The sequence below is a fragment of the Heptranchias perlo genome, chromosome 35 (assembly GCF_035084215.1).
Source record: "Heptranchias perlo isolate sHepPer1 chromosome 35, sHepPer1.hap1, whole genome shotgun sequence".
Lineage (NCBI taxonomy): Eukaryota > Metazoa > Chordata > Chondrichthyes > Hexanchiformes > Hexanchidae > Heptranchias > Heptranchias perlo.
In genome coordinates this window covers 11,621,207-11,642,509 of record NC_090359.1, presented here as the reverse complement: position 1 = coordinate 11,642,509, position 21,303 = coordinate 11,621,207, and the positions used below count along the sequence as shown (strand labels likewise).

The 21,303-nt window shown below is 53.2% G+C and overlaps 2 protein-coding genes across 2 annotated transcripts in view; one reads left to right on the top strand and one right to left on the bottom strand.

The window, feature by feature from the left end:
* The window catches only part of LOC137302345 (zona pellucida sperm-binding protein 3-like), a 1,023,493-nt gene that overhangs the window by 72,539 nt on the left and 929,651 nt on the right, over positions 1 to 21,303 (top strand). The gene's annotated exons all lie outside the window — the stretch shown is intronic.
* LOC137302045 (ferritin heavy chain B-like) lies at positions 679 to 3,866 on the bottom strand. Its single transcript, XM_067971740.1, has 4 exons — positions 3,724 to 3,866; positions 2,098 to 2,244; positions 1,360 to 1,485; positions 679 to 929 (listed from the first exon to the last, which is right to left on the bottom strand). The coding sequence occupies exons 1-4, from the start codon at positions 3,862 to 3,864 to the stop codon at positions 777 to 779; spliced, it is 567 nt and encodes a 188-aa protein (XP_067827841.1). The 5' UTR covers positions 3,865 to 3,866; the 3' UTR covers positions 679 to 776.

Below are 21,303 nucleotides of genomic sequence, written 5' to 3'. Positions count from 1 at the left end.
AAAATTGAGATTGAAACAAATAGCAGGAGCTGGACCAAAGTTCTGCACAGGAAGAAAAAGATGGGCTGAAGAGAAGGAGGAAAGAGCCAGGTAACCCTAGCAGGAACAATTGGAGATTTGGTCTTACTTTGCTCCAGGATTTCTGCAACTACTTAAATTTGAATACCTGCTTCAGGGAACACTTCCCTCATGTCCTACAATGGACAAGTCAGCAGCAATGTGTGGGGTTGTTTATTCAGAAGGTTAACTACTGTAATCACCATTGATGCCCACATCCCATGAACGAATAGTAATAAAAAAATGCACACTCTCCAAAAGGGATTCAAGCCTATGTGGAGGAAGAGGTCTTACTGTAATCAGATTACACTTTAATCTCTACTACAGAACACCAAATATTGAAAGCTGTTAGGTACAAATCTAAATTTGGCCTGATGGCCATCCTAGGCTGCTACAAAACCAAATTAAGCCTTCTGGAGGGGAAGGGGTTAAAACATCCATGTGCCCAAACAAATCAGATTTGATCACGGTGACAACCTATTTCTTACAATGTTTTTTTGTTTGACGCAAGGCCACGTGTATTGGTGTTAGAATGTGCTCAATTACTGAAGAAAAGGAACCAGTTCAACATCAAAATGTTTTATTTCAGCTGCAAGAACACTCAACTACAATGTTTGGAAGTTAATCTTAGACTTTGAATTCCATTCCCAGTTCAGAGAGATGGCAACATAAAACTTCAATACACAAGTTGAATATCTGCAACATGGACAACAGTCCAGTCACTCCTCCCCCAGGGTGTGCTTGTCAAACAAGTACACTCCCATGCCATTCTCAGGGGCTCCCAGTCTCTTCAGGTTGGTGATGTGATCTCCAAGCTTCTTGATCATCTTCACTTGTTCATCCAAGTAGTGGGTCTCCAGGAAGTCACACAACTGGAAAGGGAAAAATAAAAATCAAGCTAGCTACTTGAATCATTAGGTTCCTTTAATCTCACTTCCCTACTGGGGAATACTCAAGGTCTCATTACAAAATATGGCCAAGAGACTACTAGATCTAACTCCTTGCCCTCCCAGCCACTGGTATTGAAAATAAATGCTGCCATGCCCCAGTCCCTCACCTAAAGTCAGTATCCATTTGAAGGTTCCCTTCAAGCCCAAGATATCTCAACCCTTGAAACAGATTGATTTCAAGGACAGATTGTAATGCTCACCTTCAGTAGATTTAACAAACCTCAGATTTAGAAATGGAAAGTATTGAGCTGCATTCAGTCTGATGTGATTTTAAAGGACAGTGCTAAATTACACAATCCCAAATTAAAAATAAACCCAAAAGCTAAATGCCACTGATGCATTAAGGACTTACATGAGGGTCTGTCCTCTCAGTGGACAGTTTGTGCAGATCCAGCAGACTCTGGTTCACATCCTTCTCCATCTGCAGAGCTCTCTGCATCGCCTCCAGACCATTGCCCCACTCATCCTGCTCTGGCTTCTGAAAAGGGAAGTCTTTCAAGTCACAAAATGCTCAAGCTCCCATCTGCATCCCATGCAGTATTAATCTCAAACTAGCCTGAAACAAGAGGATGACTGGAGTGTGGAAGAAAATTGATTTTTGCCCTGATGTTAGCAACAAGTACTCTGTTCAGTTATAATGTAGAACATGTGGCTCATTCATGAGAAAACATCTTCTCTGCTGTGGAGAAATTTTCCACATTCTGAAAGCTGGATAGAGGCTGCAGTGGGGACCAATCATTCAATATGAAAATAAGCCTCAATAAATTACATTTGGCCCAGTCATGAACTCAACAACTGGCAGGTGAGTCATTAACCAGAGGACACACATTGAAGATAATGGGCAAAAGAACCAGAGGGAAGATAGAGATTTCATATACAAACAGTGAATTGTTACAATCTGGAATGAAATGCCTGAAAGGGAAGCTGATTCAATAGCAACTGTCAGAACAGATTTTTATGTATAGAATCATGAAAAGGAATAATTTACAGCTCTATGGGGAAAGAGCAGGGCACGAGGGACTAATTGGATATTCTTTCAAAGAGCCAGCACAGACACTATGAGCCAAATGGCCTGATTCTATGAACAAACCTTGATGTCCTCCAAGATGATTCGGCCTCCACGCTGATTCTGGAATTTCAGCAGTTTCTCAGCGTGCTCCCGTTCCTCATGTGACTGCTCCTTGAAGAACTCAGCAAAGTGACGCAGGGCAACATCATCCCGGTCAAAGTAATAGGACTGTAGGCACAAGAGTCAATTAAACAATCATACCAAATTAAGATAGAGAACAAACATCAGTACAGTGATTTCACCATGGATCAGGGAACCAAGGAGTTTGATCATTTTTAAAGAGTACTCATATTTCCTAACTCAGTTCACCTGGTGAAAGTCGACAACAGGTGGCCAGTGGAGAATGGAATCACCTCAGTCTTTGACCACACTGAGCAACTCAACTTAAACCCAAGCTTGAGCTACTTGGCCATTCAGGTACCTCCTGCCCACATCTCAATTTATACAAAGCATTAACCAGGAAGTCACATGACAGGTCCTCCTTCAGTGTTGGATACTGTGACCAAGGTGCCGAAAGCTACCTGTTCCACCACAAGTGATTCAGAAAGACCAGGGTGCACAATTAGTCAATTAACTCATGCAATGAGTCTCCTCCTTTTAGAGGGTCTGTGTACTAGATCAGAACTTGTGACATTCCAAGAAAATAAGTTGTAACAGAGACAAACAATGTGAGAGGATAAAACTCAAATTAGTTCAGATCACTAAATTAGGGAAAATTTAGATGTACATTTGACATCTGAAAAACTTTTCCAAATCAATAATCTGAACTCACCACAAACCCCCACCCCCTATTCACATGTCAAGGATCAGCACAGCCCAAGGAGGGCTGACCTGCTTCGTTCATGGTCTTGCCCAGTCCCATGTGGTCCAGGAGAGGGAGCATGCAGTGTCCACCAGTACACTCATTTGAGGCCATGACGAGTAGGCACCAGTGAAGAGTGAGATATAAATTTCCTTTTGCTCAAATTTGGCTTTATGTTCATTGCTTTGTAGCAATTGGGCACTTTCCTGATAACAACAGAGAGCAACCCAATGTCAGCCTTACTTGATTAAAAAAGGCACACATTTCTCCACTGTGTTCTATACATTCCATCAATTACAAGTTTCTTGCTATTGTACAGACAAGGGTTACACTCCATCCCAAACCTGAACAAAACTCCCTTCATTAAGCAAGAAACTCCACCCATTTTGAAAATTCTCAATTTGATTTTAGAAACTTTGAGAAGTTCAATTAAGATTTTGGCTGGAAAAGACAGGTTACAAGATCAAGAGTATGGAGCTATGGCTAAGAATGCCCATGGATTTGTGTTTCGACTAAAGATTTCACCACAGGTGTTTCAAAGACCCCAACTATGGGCAAGTCACCTGTAACTCAAAAGACACTCACTGGCCAATGTACTGAATAGGCTTTTTTTTTGGGGGGTGGGGAATGCATTTCACAGTCTCAATGTAAACTCCAACATGGAAACTATATAAAAAAGGACCCAGACAATCCATTTGAAAGGATAATGAAACATCACAACTATAAAGATACTTAAAAGAAATATTAGAACAGCAAATTCAATTATTTTACTGAATTTAAAAGGTTAATTCACTAGAATTCAGTAAGTCTACATTAGTTAATAAGACAAAATACCCAAAGCTCACCATAGAAAGATAAACATAGGAGGAATAGAGCTCCATATTTATCTGCTTGTTGACACCATCCTCACACTCCTTCTGGTAATTCTGACACACTTGAGAAGCCATCCAAACTACTTTTTTTTTAATAGACCAGCAACTGACCATAAACAATATGAACATAAGGACCTCAAACCTAAGCTGCTATATTTATTCTTTCAGACCCAACCCACCTTTAACTACAGGATGTGACATCACTGATGATAAATGTTTGGCAGCCAATCAAATAGCTGCTTTCTCATCACACGAACGGAAAAAAACCCTAACCCCTCCCCCTGAAAAAAGTGGGGGGGGCCTAAAAACACCAAAAAAAAAGGAAAAACACACAAAAACCCAATATCTTCAGGATCCTCCTTTCATTCAATCACTTCTCTTGTTCTACTTCATAAGTTTCTTCACTTCATTTTAACCTGCTGTTTGTTTTTATTCTGTGACCTGTCTGTTTTTTAACCTCTCTTTCTAATGATTTCTCCCCCTGCTCCTCATTTGTTCTGTTCTTTTCTCCCCATCTCCCCCATTCCCCAGAATCCCACCCATTCCCATGTCCCCTTGTAACACTGTGCAGTCTGCAGCCTGTGTGTCCATGTCCCTGTGCATCAGTCAGCCTGAGTCACTCTCTTCAATAAAAAATATTCCTTCCACTACGAGCATGCTATCCAGTCCCTCGGTGCCATTGTCTCAATGTTACTCTTTTAATTGAACAAGAAGGAGACACTGAGTTTCTCTTTTTTTCTAATGGGTCTTTGAGCCCCAGTGTCAGGAACCCCGAAAACCTATTCAAGTGCTGTAAGAATTTTTTCTTGTGGCACACCCAATCATAGCAATGAAACCGAATTAAACCAAAATGTCACTGTCGTAATCAACTATCCACTCCAGTCCCCGGTCTCAAACATAACGGCAGACACTCCGTGCTCCTTCTCCAGGGCCACCCGGGCACGGAGAATGCTGCGGAAGAGAGACAGACAGTCGGAGCGACCGCCCCCCCCATAGGCCATGTCGAGCCTGGACCTGTCGATGGCCACCTTGGACAGGCCCAGGACCAGACCCACGAGGACTTCAGTCCCACGCTCCTGATCTTTGGCCACCTGTTGAGGGGAGTGGGGAGTTTGGGGGGGGGGGCGCAGGCAAGTCGGAGGACATTCTCATGGGTCTGGCCCTAGGCCTGTCCAAAGTGGTCATCTACAGGTCCAGGCTCGACCCGCCCCATGGGGACGGTCGCTCCGACCGTCTGCCTCTCTTCCGCAGCATTCTTCGCACCGCGATGGCCCTGGAGAGGGAGCACGCGGTGTCTGCCGGTACGTTTGAGGCTTTCCGCGACGGATGGGCACCACAGGGATTGGAGTGCATCCTGGACCGAGATAATAAAATTATAATTTGACACTTATTTTTTTTTTGGATTTACTGCACATGAACACACCCTAACCCCCCTTCTTATAAAAGGGGGGCCTAAAACACACACAAAAAAGCTGACTGCCCATAAAAAAAATTAAAATTATTATTTGACTCTGTTATCATTTAGTTTTTGGATTTTTAAAAAAAAAATAAAGTTACATCCTGAACCTCCCTCCCTCAATCTCATAAAAGGGGATCGAAACATACAAAAAAAGTCAACCTGATTCAAAACAAATCTAATTAATTGAAAAAAAAATGTTCTGATTGGCCTTAAATACAATCTCGACTACGCCTCTTTCTTGATTGGTGTCCTCAGTGGGCGTAGAGCTCTGAATGGCTAGTGTGAGTTTTTACTCATCATCGGGAATGCCACGCCTTGTATTACAGGCAGGCTGTCCCCAGACATATCAATAGAAGAGTTTGGGAATGCTCTGCGCCCGGGTGGCCCTGGAGATGGAGCACGCGGTGTCTCCCGGTACGCTCGAGGCTTTCTGCGACCGGGGGGCACCGCAGGGGCTGGAGTGCATCCTGGACGAGGATAATAAAGTTTTAATTTGAACACTTGGTTTTGGTTTGTTTCGGTTTTTAGTATTTAAGCACACCCCACACTCCCCCTTCTTATAAAAGGGGGGCCTAATAGGAAAAAGAAAAAATAGAAAAAAAAAGAGTTTGGGAAGACGTTAGCCTGGTTCAGCTAGTTAAAATACCTTCTTTGACAGTTAGAATGGATTCCCAGGTGTGTTAGAACTATCACAAGGAGTGAGGATGGTGTCAACAAGCAGATCAATATGGAGCTCTCTTCCTCCTATGTTTATCTCTCCATAGTGAGTCTTTTTTTTGGACCCTATTCAATCCCTCAATCTATGTACAGTGGGTGTATTTTTGAAACCTGTAATTGTGCAAGTTAAATTGAATTGTTATAAACAAACTGTCTCCCTGTTCCTTACAGTAATTGTACTATAGGCTGAGTTTCTTCAATCTCTGACTCACGTTCCTGGGCTCTGAGCTTCTTCAAATTTACTTTTGGAATACACTGCATTCAATGGGGGCATGATCCTGGTGAAAGGAATGTTATTATTGGTCCTTCACTAATTTCCAGATATACTATTGAGTGTCATAATTTCAAGTTAAGCAAGTATTGATTTGTGAGCATATTCAAGTAAAATTTTAATTAAAGCTGAATTGGTGATTATTTTCCATTGGCTGGCTTCCCAATTGCTGGGAATGAAATTATCCACCATCTTTACCAGATTAGTGAAGCAAGTTGGCCTGTGCTAGTTTTCATAACAATCTGCAGACCAGTTCAGTGAGCCAGAAAGCAAAATATTGAAGTTGGCTTCATGTACAATACCCATGATTGGTCTTTGAGATATCCAACTACTTTTGATCTCTCCACAGTCCTATTACTTTGACCGGGATGATGTTGCCCTGCATCACTTTGTCAAGTTCTTCAAGGAGCAGTCACAGGAGAAACATGAGGATGCTGAGAAATTGCTGAAATTCCAGAATCATCTTGGAGGATATCCAGGTTGGGTTCAGCAAACAAGTGGTCTTTTACATGGCACCACTTTGCTTGTTCCAATTTATATGGAATTTGCGTCACAGAAACAGGTCATTTGGTCCAACTGGTCTATGTTTATGTCCATGCTCCAGAAAAGCCTCCTCCCACTTTACTTGATCGAATGTGATCAGCATATCTTTCTATTTCTTTTGCACTCATGGACATGTCGAGCTCCCCTTTAAATGCATCGATACTAATTGTCATTAATTTGACTCTTGTGGTTGTGATGGCTTAATTCAGTAATTCTATATTCTTAACACAATTGGTTCATGGTAACATGGACTTTTACTTTTTCCACCCTATTTTCCTTCAATGCTTTCTGGTGTATTGTTCGTTTGTTTAATCCATTAAGTGAACTGGCTGAGACTTCCTTTTCAGAAGCCAGAGCAGGATGAGTGGAGCAATGGTCTGGAGGCGATGCAGAGAGCTCTGCAGATGGAGAAGGATGTGAGCCAGAGTCTGCTGGATCTGCACAAACTGTCCACTGAGAGGACAGACCCTCATGTAAGTCCTTAATGCATCAGTGGCATTTAGCTTTTGGGTTTATTTTTAATTTGGGATTGTGTAATTTAGCACTGTCCTTTAAAATCACATCAGACTGAATGCAGCTCAATACTTTCCATTTCTAAATCTGAGGTTTTTTAAATCTACTGAAGGTGAGCATTAAAATCTGTCCTTGAAATCAATCTGTTTCAAGGGTTGAGATATCTTGGGCTTGAAGGGAACCTTCAAATGGATACTGACTTTAGGTGAGGGGCAGGGCAGCATTTATTTTCAATACCAGTGGCTGGGAGGGCAAGGAGTTAGATCTAGTAGTCTCTTGGCCATATTTTGTAATGAGACCTTGAGTATTCCCCAGTAGGGAAGTGAGATTAAAGGAACCTAATGATTCAAGTAGCTAGCTTGATTTTTATTTTTCCCTTTCCAGTTGTGTGACTTCCTGGAGACCCACTACTTGGATGAACAAGTGAAGATGATCAAGAAGCTTGGAGATCACATCACCAACCTGAAGAGACTGGGAGCCCCTGAGAATGGCATGGGAGTGTACCTGTTTGACAAGCACACCCGGGGGAGAGTGATTGAACTGACTGCAGGGATAAAGCTTATTGTTCAGTACTCCTGTTTATAGTCTGAAGAACCCCTATCCTGTCGCAATGGTGACTTTGTATTAAGACTTGTGAGACCTGGGCTCTTGATGTGAAATGTAATAGTAACTGGAAATAAACTGTTACAGAAGACTGGGTTTTGGCTCCTTGTAAATTGAGTGATTGCTTATTTTTCAGATTAACATAATTCAGCTGTTGTAACAAATTACATTGGGCTATGTATTGGCTTTAGGGTGAGATTCTGCCCTATGACATTTTTTCTTCTGGGGTCATATCAATGTAGTGACTTGGGTGTTGAGGGCCAATGTGTCTGCCTTGAGTGTAAATGTGTAAATTGTATTTATGCAGTAAAATGATTACTGCTGATTTCAATGCAAAGAACAATACAGTAATGAGTTACTGTTCCTATTAGTACTGCATATTATCAACTGTTTAACTCATTAATGATGCAAAATCAGCTGCTGTAACATTTTGTTCCAATAAAACACAAGGAAAGTGAACTAGTAATTTCAGTCCAATAGGCAATTTTTTTAAGAATAGTATCTGCCTGGGGAAGAACAATCCAAATGCTTTTTTTTCAAAGATGCTACAGACCTCAGTAGGTAGTTGGGGTAGCTTATGAAATCACTCACTATTACTCCTAATAAACTGTTTGTTTGGAGTCAAATAGGTCTCATATGGGGGAGTGCAGGTTCCCTGTTTGTCTATTTCCCTTCATTTTCATCTTCTGCCCCCCCAACCCCCTGTTAATCTCCCCCATGAATAATAAATTGGGTATGGTACAGAAAAAATACCTCGAACTAAACTCCAGCAAACAAAATCTTCCTTCTGGGAGATGTAGTAAATGCACTAAACAACTAACTTGAACCATTAAGTTGAATAGATAAGGCTCCGAAACTCTTCCATACCACTACTGTTCCATCAATTCATAAACCCAATATAAACAGCTCATCCATAAATCTATCAATTTGTATTTATCCCATTGTGCAGTTAATACTAGATTACAATTCTAAATTCTACTGGATCACCATTTCATTTAAACCAAGTTAAATAGATATTTTGCCTGAAACTCCACATCCCAATGCCATCAATTCATAAACACAATACAATCAGCTCCTCCATAAATGTGTCGATTTGCCTATAGTCCTATTGTGCGTTCCATACCAAATTGTAATCAACCTTTCCAAATCCTATGGGTTCTCCATTCATCTCCTTCACCCCTATGAATGGATTCAAATGTTGATGCTGTAGCTGTAATTATCCAGTGTTTCCAAGTGAAGTTTAGGAACTTGTGACTTGCACTGGGTGTGATAGAATTGCCGTCTTCAGTCAGTCCATGTTAATATCTTTATATTGATGGAGTAAATAAGGGGAAACTGATTCCAGTAGCAGACCGGTTAGTAACCAGCAAACACAGATTTAAGGTGATTGGTAAAAGAACCAGAAGTGACACGAAACTTTTTTCAGTGTTCTGATCTGGAATGCATTGCCTCATCGGGTGGTGGAAGCAGATTTAATAACTTTCAAAAGGAAATTGGATAAATACTTGAAGGGGGAAAGAGCAGGGGAGTGGGACTAATTGGATAGCTCTTTCAAAGAGGCAGCATAGGCACAATGGGCTGAATGGCTTCTTTCTGTGCTGTAATAGTAGGATATTATGATCTCTAAAGGCACTTTTGGGATATCAATGTCACCACATTTCATACGTTGTTGAGCCATAATTTTACGAGTCAGTGTGGATTATCTGGTAGCTTTGACTGCTGCATAGTTCGCACCTTTGAGGTGTCGTCACTGTTGTAAGGTAAGAAATGCGGCAGTCAATTTGCCTCCAGCAAGGACCCAAAAACAGCAATGAAATATTGACCTGATAATCTGTTTTAGTGATGTTAGTTGAGGGATAAATATTGGTCCAGATATTGGGGAGAACTCCGCTGCTCTTCCTCGAAATAGTGCTGTGGGATATTTTCCGTCCACCTGAGAGAGCAGATGAGGCCTCGATTTAATATCACATCCAAAAGACGGCACCTCCGACAGTACAGCACTCCCTTAGTCAGCCTAGATTATGTGCTCAAGTCTCGAGATGATGACTTGAACCCACAACCTTCTGACTCTGAGGTGAGAGTGCTGCCACTGAGCCACAGCTGACACAAATGGAGATGTTTGTGTGGGTGACATTGCATTCAGTAATCTTCACTCCCTCTCATTCTCGCTGAATATCCTGAATTTTACCAAACAACATTTCATGAGAATCAAAACTAAAAATGATGCATCCCACAATGCTTTGCCCAGTTGATGCCCCCATGCTGCCAATCCTCAGACACACCCATTCTCTATATTAGAACTGGGGACGATTCACACCATCCATGGGATGGAATTTCCATTTCTCTGACCAATGGATGGTTTGCAAATTCACTCAAGACAACTTGATTGCTTTGAATATTGTCTCAACATCACAATCACGAACAAGTAATAAACTTGACCAGATTATGAAAAGCCACTTCAGTGAAAATATCAAATTATTATCAAATAATTCAAAGTTATGATTCCAAGAGATTGAAACAAAGAGAAACTTTCAGATTTTTTTTTTTCTTTTTTTCACTTTCAGATTTTTTTTTTTCCTTTTTTATTTTTTTTTATTTTGTTAGGCCCCTCTTTTATAAGAAGAGGGGTGTGGGGTGTGCTTAAATACTAAAACCAAACAAACCAAAACCAAGTGTTCAAATTAAAATTTTATTCTCCTCGTCCAGGATGCAATCCAGCCCCTGCGGTGCCCACCGGCCGCGGAAAGCCTCGAGCGTACCGGGAGACACCGCGTGCTCCATCTCCAGGGCCACCCGGGCGCGGAGCATTCCGCGGAAGAGAGGCAGACAGGCCGAGCGACCGCCCCCACGGACCGCGAGCATCCTGGACCTGTGGATGGCCACCTTGGACAGGCCCAGGAGCAGGCCCACGAGAACGTCCACCGACCTGCCCGCCCCCCTCCTCACCAGGCGGCCAAAGATCAGGAGCGTGGGACTGAAGTGCAGCCAGAACTTGAGGAGCAGCCACTCCAAATAATCAAACAGGGGCTGCAGTCTCGCACACCCAGTGTACAGATGGAACACGGACTCCTCCAGGCCGCAGAAATCACAAGCGGCCTGGGTGTCCGTGAAATGGCGTAACCGCCGGTTGCACGCGACTGCTTCGTGCAACACTCTCCACCCCAGATCCCCGATGGAACACGGGAGGATCCCTGAGTAGAGAGCCCCCCACTGGGGACCCCCGTCTCCGCCGGACGGCAGGATGGCACGCCAGGGCGTGTCCGGGCGAGAGACGAGGGCGAGGAAGTGGAGAGCGTGCAGGAGCAGCCCGTACAGGAAATCCCTCCGCGCGGTGTGAAACGGCACGGAGGGAATTTCCGAGAGACGGCTCAAGTTGTGAGGCGCGGCCCCCCGAGGGAGGTTCCGAGGTTTGGCGCCGAGGAGGAACTCCGTCCGAACGGGGGTCAGGTCGGACGGGATGGCTCCGCACGCCTGAGCCGCCTCCACATCCCGAGTGGAGTCAGGGCCGAGCGCCGATTTCAACGCCCGGATGGCGATGGCCGCGTCCCCGGCACGCCACGAGGACATCCGTGCGGCGAGCGCCCACGGCTCCAACCAACCCGACCCACCGCCATCCAGGACGTCCCTGACTCTGGTCACCCGACCGGCCACAGCCCTCCGCACCGACAGCCGCGAGCGGCCGAAGCCGACATCGCGGAGGAACGGATTCCCGAGCAGCGGCTCCTGCAGGACGGCCGCTACCCCTGACGGGCGAGAGCTCCGACCGGAGGCGACCATGTTCCAGACCCTGAGCAGATCCTGGTAAAAGACAGGCAGCTCCTGCAAAGACGTGCGGCCGCCCACCAGCGAGATGAACAGGAGCTGCGTGTCGTAGTTCAGGCCGTGCAGCTGGCGGAAAAAATACGTCGCCAGCGCACGCCATCTAAGAGGACGCTCCGCGTACAGGTATCGCTGCAGCGTCCGAAGGCGGAAAGTTGCCACCTGGGTGCGGACGCACACCAGCCCCTGACCGCCCTCCCTAAGCGGGAGACTCAGGACCGCGGCAGCGACCCAGTGCATCCCTTTGGCCCAGAAGAAGTCGACGAACTTCCTCTGAATCTTGGCGACAAACTCGGGGGGTGGGGTCAAAGTGACCAACCGGTACCACAACATGGCGGCCACCAGCTGGTTTATGACCAGCACTCGACCCCTGTAGGATAACACTCGGAGCAGTCCTGTCCAGCGCGCCAGGCGAGCGGTGACTTTGGCCTCCAGCTCTTCCCAGTTCGCCGGCCAGGCTTCCTCGGCAGGGCCGAGGTAGACTCCCAGGTACCGGAGGTGCGTGGTACTCCAGGCGAAAGGCCTGAGCTCCTCCGGCAGGGAGTCCACCCGCCACTGACCCACCAGGAGTCCGGAACATTTCTCCCAGTTGATCCTTGCGGAAGACGCCACAGAGTAGACCTCTTGGCACTCGCGCATCCTCCGCAAGTCAAGGGGATCGGTGACCACGAGGAGCACGTCGTCGGCGTAAGCCGAAAGGACGACCTCCACGCCCGGCTCGCGCAGAGCCAGTCCCGACAACCTCTTGAGCAAGAGGCGCAGGAAAGGCTCCACGCAGACGGCGTATAATTGGCCGGACATGGGGCACCCCTGATGCACTCCTCTCCCGAAGCGAAAGGGCGCCGTCAAGGATCCGTTAACCTTAATCAGACACTCCGCGGCGGCGTACAGAAGTCGGATCCGGGCGACGAAATGCGACCCGAACCCGAAAGCGCGCAGAGTCCCGAATAGATACTCGTGATCCACCCTGTCGAACGCCTTCTCCTGATCCAAGGAAAGGAAGGCGACCGACCGACCAGCCCTCTGGGAATGGTGGATCAGGTCCCGGACCAGGTGGATGTTATCCTGGATCTTCCGGCCCGGGACCGTGTAGGACTGGTCGGGGTGGATCATGTGGTCCAGCACGGCGCCGAGGCGAGCAGACATCGCCTTGGCAAAGACCTTATAATCCGTGCTGAGGAAGGAGACCGGGCTCCAGTTTTTAAGGTTGCGGAGATCCCCCTTCTTAGGCAGCAGGACCACGACCGCCCTGCGCCACGAAAGGGGCATCTCCCCGGTCGCCAGACATTCCCCCAGGACCTGCGCGTAGTCGCCCCCCAGGACGTCCCAGAAGACCCTGAGGAACTCCACGGTTAGCCCGTCCAGCCCCGGGGACTTGCCCCTGGAGAGCTGGTGGAGGGCGCCGGTCAGCTCCGCCAAACTGAGCGGAGCGTCCAGACGCTCGGCGTCCTCCGGGCCGACCTTCGGCAAGTCCTCCCACAAAACTCTGCGCGCCTCCTCGCTGGACGGATCCGGAGAGAACAGAGCCTCGTAGTAGGATCGAGCCCGGGCCCTGACTCCCTCCGGGTCCGAGACGAGGGACCCGTCGTCGGCCAGCAGCGTAAGGAGCTGCTTACGAGCCCCCCGCCACTTTTCCAGCGAGTAGAAGGGAGAGCCGCGGTCCAGGTCCCGCAGGAGCTGGAGCCGCGACCTCACGTACGCTCCTCGGGACCCGACCAGTTGCAGGTCCCTCAGAGCGTCCTTCCTCTCCTCGTACACCTGCCGCAGGGCCGGATCCTCGGCGGCCTGACCGAGACGGGACTCCAGGCCAAGCACCTCCTGCTCCAACCGCCTGACCTCGGACTCCCGCCTCTTAGTCGACCCCCTCGCGTACTCTTGACAGAAGAGGCGGACGTGAGCCTTGCCCACGTCCCACCATAGCCTCAAGGAGGAGAAGCCTCCCCGCTTCCCTCTCCAGTCGCTCCAGAACAGACGGAACGAGTCCCGGAACCGCGCGTCCTCCAGCAGCCAGTTGTTAAAGTGCCAGTACGCGGACCCCGACCGGGCGCGGAACAGAGCGAGCTCCATCCACACCAGGTGGTGGTCCGAGCACGACACCGGCCGGATGGAGGCCGACGGGACGCAGGAGGCGTACGCCCGCGAAACGTACAGGCGGTCGATTCTGGAGCTCCCTCCTCCGTCCCTCACAAAGGTGAACTGGCCGGAGTCGGGATGGAGATTCCGCCAGACGTCCACCAAGTCGAAGGACCCGACCAGGTCCCTCAACCTCCCCGTCGCCGACCGGCGATCCGCGGGACCGGAGCGGTCCCTCGCCTCGAGGGTACGGTTAAAATCCCCCCCGAGGATAATGCACTCGCCGGCGTCGACGGAGTTCAGCTAAGTGGACACTTCTTCAAAGAAGCTCACTTGCTCGGCTCCGGAACAGGGGACGTACACGTTCACCAGGTGAAGCGGCACGTCCCCGTGGCGAAGGGCTACGTGGAGCAAGCGGCCCGGCACCGGCTCCTTGACCCCCAAGATCTCCGGCTGAAAAGTCGGGGCCAACAAGATGGCCACCCCGCTCGAAACGCTGGCGAGGTGACTCAAGTAGACCCCCCCTCCCCATTCCAGGATCCACGTGGCCTCGTCTCCCGGAACGGTGTGGGTTTCCTGCAGAAAGCACACCGCATACTTCCCGTCCCGCAGGACCGAGAACTTGTCCAATCTACGGCGGGCGTCTCTGCCGCCGTTGATGTTGAGGCTGGCTATGGTGATCTCCATGGCAAGAGCACAGCGCAACCTACTTAAACCTAATGCGCGGAGTGAGTGGGGCCGCTAGTCGACCGCCACTCCCTCAAGAGCCCGGTGAGGAGAAACCTGAGCCGGCGCAACCCGACCCTGCCGCCGTCCTCCTCCGCGGCCACGGACGCGACGGCGGCCCGGACCGAGCAGATTAATTGCGCCGGCTCTGACCAACGGTCGAGGGCCAGCCGGACGCCATCGCGACGGGGATGAGGGGAGACTCGGTGTCGGGCACGAGGGCGTCCACCACCTCACTGGCGGCGAACTCCAAATCCTCCCCAGTGCCCACCACCGAGTCCCCGTCCTCCTCCGGGTCATCGTCGCCCGTGGCCGACCCACTCCCCGCACAGGGTGCGGAGAACGAGACGGCTGCGCCGGCCGGCCCCGCCTCTGTCACGATCCCACCCCCCGGATCGTCGGCTGAGGAGTCCTCCCCGGGCTCCACCGGGGGGTCCGGGTCAGAGGGCGGCACCGGGCGGGGACCCTCCCCAGCCTCCGGGCGGTGAAAAACAGGCACCCGGATTTTGGGGCAAACCGGGGAAACCGGGGAGAACGTATACTCCAGTTCTCCCACCTCCCCCGGCTCCGTGCCCAGATACTGGGAGGAGGGGGTCCCCCCACCCACGTCGCCACCGACCGACCCGGCCCGTGAGATGTTTTTATTAAACCCCGCCACCAGGTCGAGCAGGTCCTGGGAGAGGTCGAGCCGAGGGCAGACGAATCCGGCCTCTTCGGCCTCGCCCGCCCCGGCACCCAGGATGCCCGACCCGGTGAACGGGGTACGTATGTCTATGGGCGGATCCGCGACCCTCCCTATCAGCAGGGTCTCTCCATCCCCCCCGGGCGGCACGGGCACGATCTCCTCCCCCCGAGAGGCAGAAGACCCCCGCCGCTGTTTAGATGTCGCGGGTGGGGCCGCAGGATCCGCGAGTGGCGCCAACTCCCCATCCACGGGGGGCCGTCCCTTAGCAGGTTTCCCCCCCGCTTCCAGGGAGTGGCGCCTTTTCTTCTTGCCGGAGGGTCGCGGAGGGAGGGGGAGCCCCACGTCTGCTGGGGCCCCCACCTCCGCTCCCTCCTGACTACCCGCCAGCCCGGGCTCTGTCGCGACCGCGAGATGTTGATCAGCCGCGGTCACGACCACGGCCTTGGGCTGGCTCGACCCGTTAACGTCCCGGGGACCAGCCTCCTGGTGCTTCGTCTTCTTCAGCGCTTTTCGCGGCCGAGGGTGCCCTCCTTCCCCCCCCCCCGGCGGAGGCCTCGTCGGCAACCTCCGCCCACGCAGTTGACTCTCCCGACGCGGGGGCGGGGTTAGGGGGAGGAGCCTTGGCCGCCGTAGCTTGTTTGGCGGCCTGGGAGGCGGGGCAGTTCTTCTTTAGGTGCCCCACCTCCTTACAGGCATGGCACCGCCCACCCTCCGCCGTCCAGAAGACACGGTAGGCTGTCCCGTCATGGAGGGCGTTAAAGCCCCCCTCCGTCACCTCCTCCCGTGCCAGTGTAATAAAGGCTTGGCGACGGAAGGAGTAAACATGCCGGAGGCTGTTATCCTTGAGGCCGAGCGTCAGCGGCGTTATCCCCGACCTCACCTCCCCCAGTTGACGCAGGTGGGGGAGGAGGAGCTCATCCGGAAGGAAGGGCGGGACGTTGGAGATGACAACCCGCTGCGCGGTGGCCTCCAGCGGGTCCACCGGCAGGAAAGTCCCGCCCACCGTGAGCCCCTTGCTCAGGGCCAGGGACACCGCCCGCTCGGACCTCAAAAAGACAACAGCCTTCCCGTAGACCTTGGAGGCCGCAACGATGGCCGAGGGGCCGACAACCTCGGCCATGGCCTTTACGCAGGCCTCAATGGTCATGTTGGGGTGGGCGTAGGCCTTGACCCCATTCTTCCTCGTCAAGAGGCGAAACGGCGCCGGCCCAGCAGGAGCGGCAGAAACAGCGGCCGCCGCGGCAACTCCCGCATACGTCCTGCTGGGTCCCGGCACCGGCGAAGATGGTGACGCCATAGTCTCAGGCCGATAGATGGAGACAGCCTTAATGGACGTCGGGATAACCGCCTCTCCCACGTCTGCCAATATTAATTTGGGAGAGGGGCTCCTTTGTCCGATGTTTATGCCTTAAGAGGTATAGCTCACAAGAGCAGGAGAGCAAGTGAGGGAGGGATGGCGCCCAAAGAAAGGAGAGAGTCCGCAGGGGTGGGCTGCCGCTGAAGTGGGTCGAAGAGGGGCGGGGCTGCACCTTCTTCCTTCTGGTGGGCAGTGGGGAGGAGATGTCTTCCCCTAGACAGCCGAAGCTGCCTCGGCTCAGTCCTCCAAGGATGGAAACAAAAGAAAAGTAACTTCACCCAGGCAGCTCCAGCTGTCCCGGGCCAGACACTTGGGGGGAAACCCCCTGTCCTTGTATGGTCTTCTTCCTCCCCCTACCTCCAGCCGTCCACACCTCACGGCGCCGACCTCCTCTTCCTCCCTCTGTGTTGACGGCCGAACCCGCAGCAGCACACCCCTCACGGCTGATGTTGATGGTGATGGTGTTCTCCTTCTCCCTCCTTTCCTGTTGATGGTTCCTCTCGTCTCCTTCTCCTCTGGCTGACTGTGCTCTGCTCTGCTCTGCTCTGCTCTCAGCAAGTTGTTCCTGTCACAGAGATAAACCTCTCACTACAAAATCCCCCATGATACCAAATAACTCAACTATCACTTTACCCACCAACCGGCACCTTTTATACAAAACCTGCAGTCACCTGACTCCAATTCAATGAGTCGCTGTTGTGATACGATTGGATGTCTTTCAGAAAAAAAACTCAATGTCTTTAGGATCCTCCTTTCATTCAATCACTTCCATTGTCCTATTTCACAAGTTTCTTTGGAAAAAAAAAGAAAAAAAAACTTCCCAGTGAGGGGCCTGTGAGCAGTGTGCTGGGGCCGGTGGGGATTGGCGAGCCACTTGCCGGCCAATCGAGTGTGGCCCTGCGGAAGTGCTGCAAGCAGGTGCAGAGCAGAGGAGAGGAGAGCCATCGAGAGGGAAGGAGGGAGAAAGAAAGAAGGAGGCGAAAAAAAAACATCAGGCAGCTGCGAGGGGGTGTGCTGCTGCTGTCAGCCTTAAACAGCAGGAAGAGGAGGTCGGCGGCGATCGGGGTGGCCGACTGAAGGTGGGGGGGGGGGGGGGGGGGAGGTAAGAAGATCCTTTTCCAACAAGGGATTCCACCCCCAAGTGTCTGGCCCGGGACAGCTGGAGCTGCCTGGGTGAAGAAACTTTTGCCATCTGTGGAGGACTGAGCCGAGGCAGCTCCGGCTGTCGAGGGGAAGACATCTCCTCCCCCTGCCCCCCGGAAGACTCCACGTTATCGGCCACCCGTGTACGTGTACGTTCCTTCCCTCCAGAGACATTTCTGCAGCGGCCCGCCCCTGCAGACTCCCTCCTTCCTCTTTAAGGAACATCCCTCCCTCCCTCTCTTGTGGTTTCCGCATTTAAAAACAAAAAGAAAAAACGGCCCAGAAAAGGAGCCCCTCTCCCAATAGATCAGTACCATTTTGGGGAGAGGAGGTTTCCTTGGGCTTTTGGTCCAACCAAAAAAAAGGGAAAATACCTGGAAGACCTAAGATTTGGGGTGGGCGTGGCGTACAAGAGAATGGCAACACCATCTTCGCCAGTGCCGGGACCCAGCAGGACGTATGCGGGCGTTACTGCGGCTGCTGCTCCCGCTGCTCGTGCTACTCCTGCTGGCCCGGCGCCATTCCGCCTCGTGACGAGGAAGCACGGGGTCAAAGCCTATGCCCACCCCGGCATGACGATTGAGGCCTGCGTGAAGGCCATGGCCGAGGTTGTCGGCCCCTCGGCCATCGTCGCGGCCTCGAAAGTGTACGGGAGGGCGGTAGTCTTCCTGAGGTCCGAGCGGGCGGTGTCCCTGGCCCTTAGCAAGGGGCTCACGGTGGGCGGGACTTTCCTGCCGGTGGACCCGCTGGAGGCCACCGCGCAGCGGGTGGTGCTGTCAAACGTCCCGCCCTTCCTGCCGGATGAGCTCCTCCTCCCTCACCTGCGTCAACTGGGGGAGGTGAGGTCGGGGGTAACGCCGCTGTCGCTCGGCCTCAGGGAGACCAGCCTCCGTCATGTCTACTCCTTCCGTCGCCAGGCGTTTATCAAGCTGGCGCGGGAGGAGGTGACGGAGGGGGGCTTTAACGCCCTCCACGAGGGGACCGCCTACCGCGTCTTCTGGACGGCAGAGGGTGGGCGGTGCCATGCCTGTAAGGAGGTGGGGCACCTGAGGAAGAACTGCCCCGCCTCCCAGGCCGCCAAAGCAGCTCCGGCGGCCGAGGCTGGCGCCGCCACCGCTCCTCCCCCCAAACCCGCCCCCGCGTCGGGAGAGTCAACTGCGTGGGCGGAGGGTGCCGACGAGGCCTCCGCCGGGGGAGAGGGAGGGAACCCTCGCCCGAAGAAGGCGCGGAAGAAGAGTAGACATCGGGAGGCTGGTCCCCGGGTTGGAAATCCTTCCAGCCAGCCCGAGGCCGTGGTCGTGACCGCGGCCAAACGACAACTCGCGGTCGCAGCAGAGCCCGGGCTGGCGGGTATTCAGGAGGGAGCGGAGGGGGGGCCCCAGCAGACATGGGGCTCGCACTCCCTCCGCCACCCTCCAGAAAGCAGAAAAGGCGCCGCTCCCTGGAAGCGGAGGGGAACCCTGCCAAGGGACGGCCCCCCGCGAAAAGGGAATCGGCGTCGGCGGCGGATCCTGCGACTCCACCCTCCATTTCCCACCGCCAGCGGGGGTCATCCACCTCTCGGGGGGAGGAGATCGTGCCCGTGCCTCCCGGGGGGGATGGAGAGACCCTGCCGAAAGGGGGGGCCGCGGATTCGTGCGCCGACGCGAGCATCCCGTTCACCGGGTCGGGGGTCCTGGGTGCCGGAGCGGGCGAGGCCGAAGAGGCCGGATTCGTCTGCCCTCGGCTCGACCTCTCCCAGGACCTGCTCGACCTGGGTTTTAACACGAAAATGTCACGGGCCGGGTCGGTCGCTGGCGACGTGGGTGGGGGGACCCCCTCCTCTCAGTCTCTGGGCTCGGAGCCGGGGGAGGTGGGAGAACTTGAGTACACCTTCTCCCCGGTTTCCCCGGTTTCCCCTTATATCCGGTGCCGGTCTTTCACCGCTCGGAGGCTGGGGAGGGTCCTCGCCCGGAGCCGCCCTCTGACCTGGACCCCCCGGTAGAGCCCGGGGAGGACTCCTCTGCCGACGATCCTGGGGGTGGGATCGTGACAGAGGTGGGGCCGGCCGGCGCGGCCGTCTCGTTCTCCGCGCTTTGTGCGGGGAGTGGGTCGGCCGCGGGCGACGATGGCCCGGAGGAGGTCGGGGACTCGGTGGTGGGCACTGGGGAGGATTTAGAGTTCGCCGCCAGTGAGGTGGTGGACGCCCTCGTGCCCTGCACCGAGTCTCCCCTCATCCCCGTTGAGGAACTCCGGGATTTTGTGTCCGGTTGGACCCATCATGGCAATGGCGCCCGGCGGGCCCTCGACCGTTGGTCGGAGCCGGCGCATCTGATCCGCTCGGTCCGGGCCGCCGTCGCGTCCGTGGCCGCGGAGGAGGACGGCGGCGGGGTCGGTCTGCGCCGGCTCACATCCCTCCTCACCGGGCTCTTGGGGGGGGGGGGGGGGGGGGGGGGGGGGGGAGAGGAGGTCGACTAGCGGCCCCGCTCCCTCCGCGCGTTAGGTTTAAGTAGGGTGCGCTGTGCTCTTGCCATGGAGATAACCATAGCCAGCCTCAACATCAACGGCGGCAGAGACGCCCGCCGTAGATTTGACAAGTTCTCGGTCCTGCGGGACGGGAAGTATGCGGTGTGCTTTCTGCAGGAAACCCACACCGTTCCTGGAGACGAGGCCACGTGGATCCTGGAATGGGGAGGGGGGGTCTACTTGAGTCACTTCGCCAGCGTTTCGAGCGGGGTGGCCATCTTGTTGGCCCCGACTTTTCAGCCGGAGATCTTGGGGGTCAAGGAGCCGGTGCCGGGCCGCTTGCTCCACGTAGCCCTTCGCCACGGGGACGTGCCGCTTCACCTGGTGAACGTGTACGCCCCCTGGTCCGGAGCCGAGCAAGTGAGCTTCTTTGAGGAAGTGTCCACTTACCTAAACTCCGTCGACGCCGGCGAGTGCATTATCCTCGGGGGGGATTTTAACCGTACCCTCGAGGAGAGGGACCGCTACGGTCCCGTGCGTTTCCCAACGGCGACGGAGAAGTTGAGGGACCTGGTCGGGTCCTTCGACTTGGTGGACGTCTGGCGGAATCTCCATCCCGACTCCGGCCAGTTCACCTTTGTGAGGGCCGGAGGGGGGAGCACCAGAATCGACCGCCTGTACGTTTCGCGGGCGTACGCCTCCTGCGTCCCGTCGGCCTCCATCCGGCCGGTGTCGTGCACGGACCACCACCTGGTGTGGATGGAGCTCGCTCTGCTCCGCGCCCGGTCGGGGTCCGCGTACTGGCACTTTAACAACCGGCTGCTGGAGGACGCGCGGTTCCGGGACTCGTTCCGTCTGTTCTGGAGCGACTGGAGAGGGAAGCGGGGAGGCTTATCCTCCTTGAGGCTATGGTGGGACGTGGGCAAGGCTCACGTCCGCCTCTTCTGTCAAGAGTACGCGAGGGGGTCGACTAAGAGGCGGGAGTCCGAGGTCAGGCGGTTGGAGCAGGAGGTGCTTGGCCTGGAGTCGAGTCTCGGTCAGGCCGCCGAGGATCCGGCCCTGCGGCAGGTGTACGAGGAGAGGAAGGACGCTCTGAGGGACCTGCAACTGGTCGGGTCCCGAGGAGCGTACGTGAGGTCGCGGCTCCAGCTCCTGCGGGACCTGGACCGCGGCTCTCCCTTCTTCTACTCGCTGGAAAA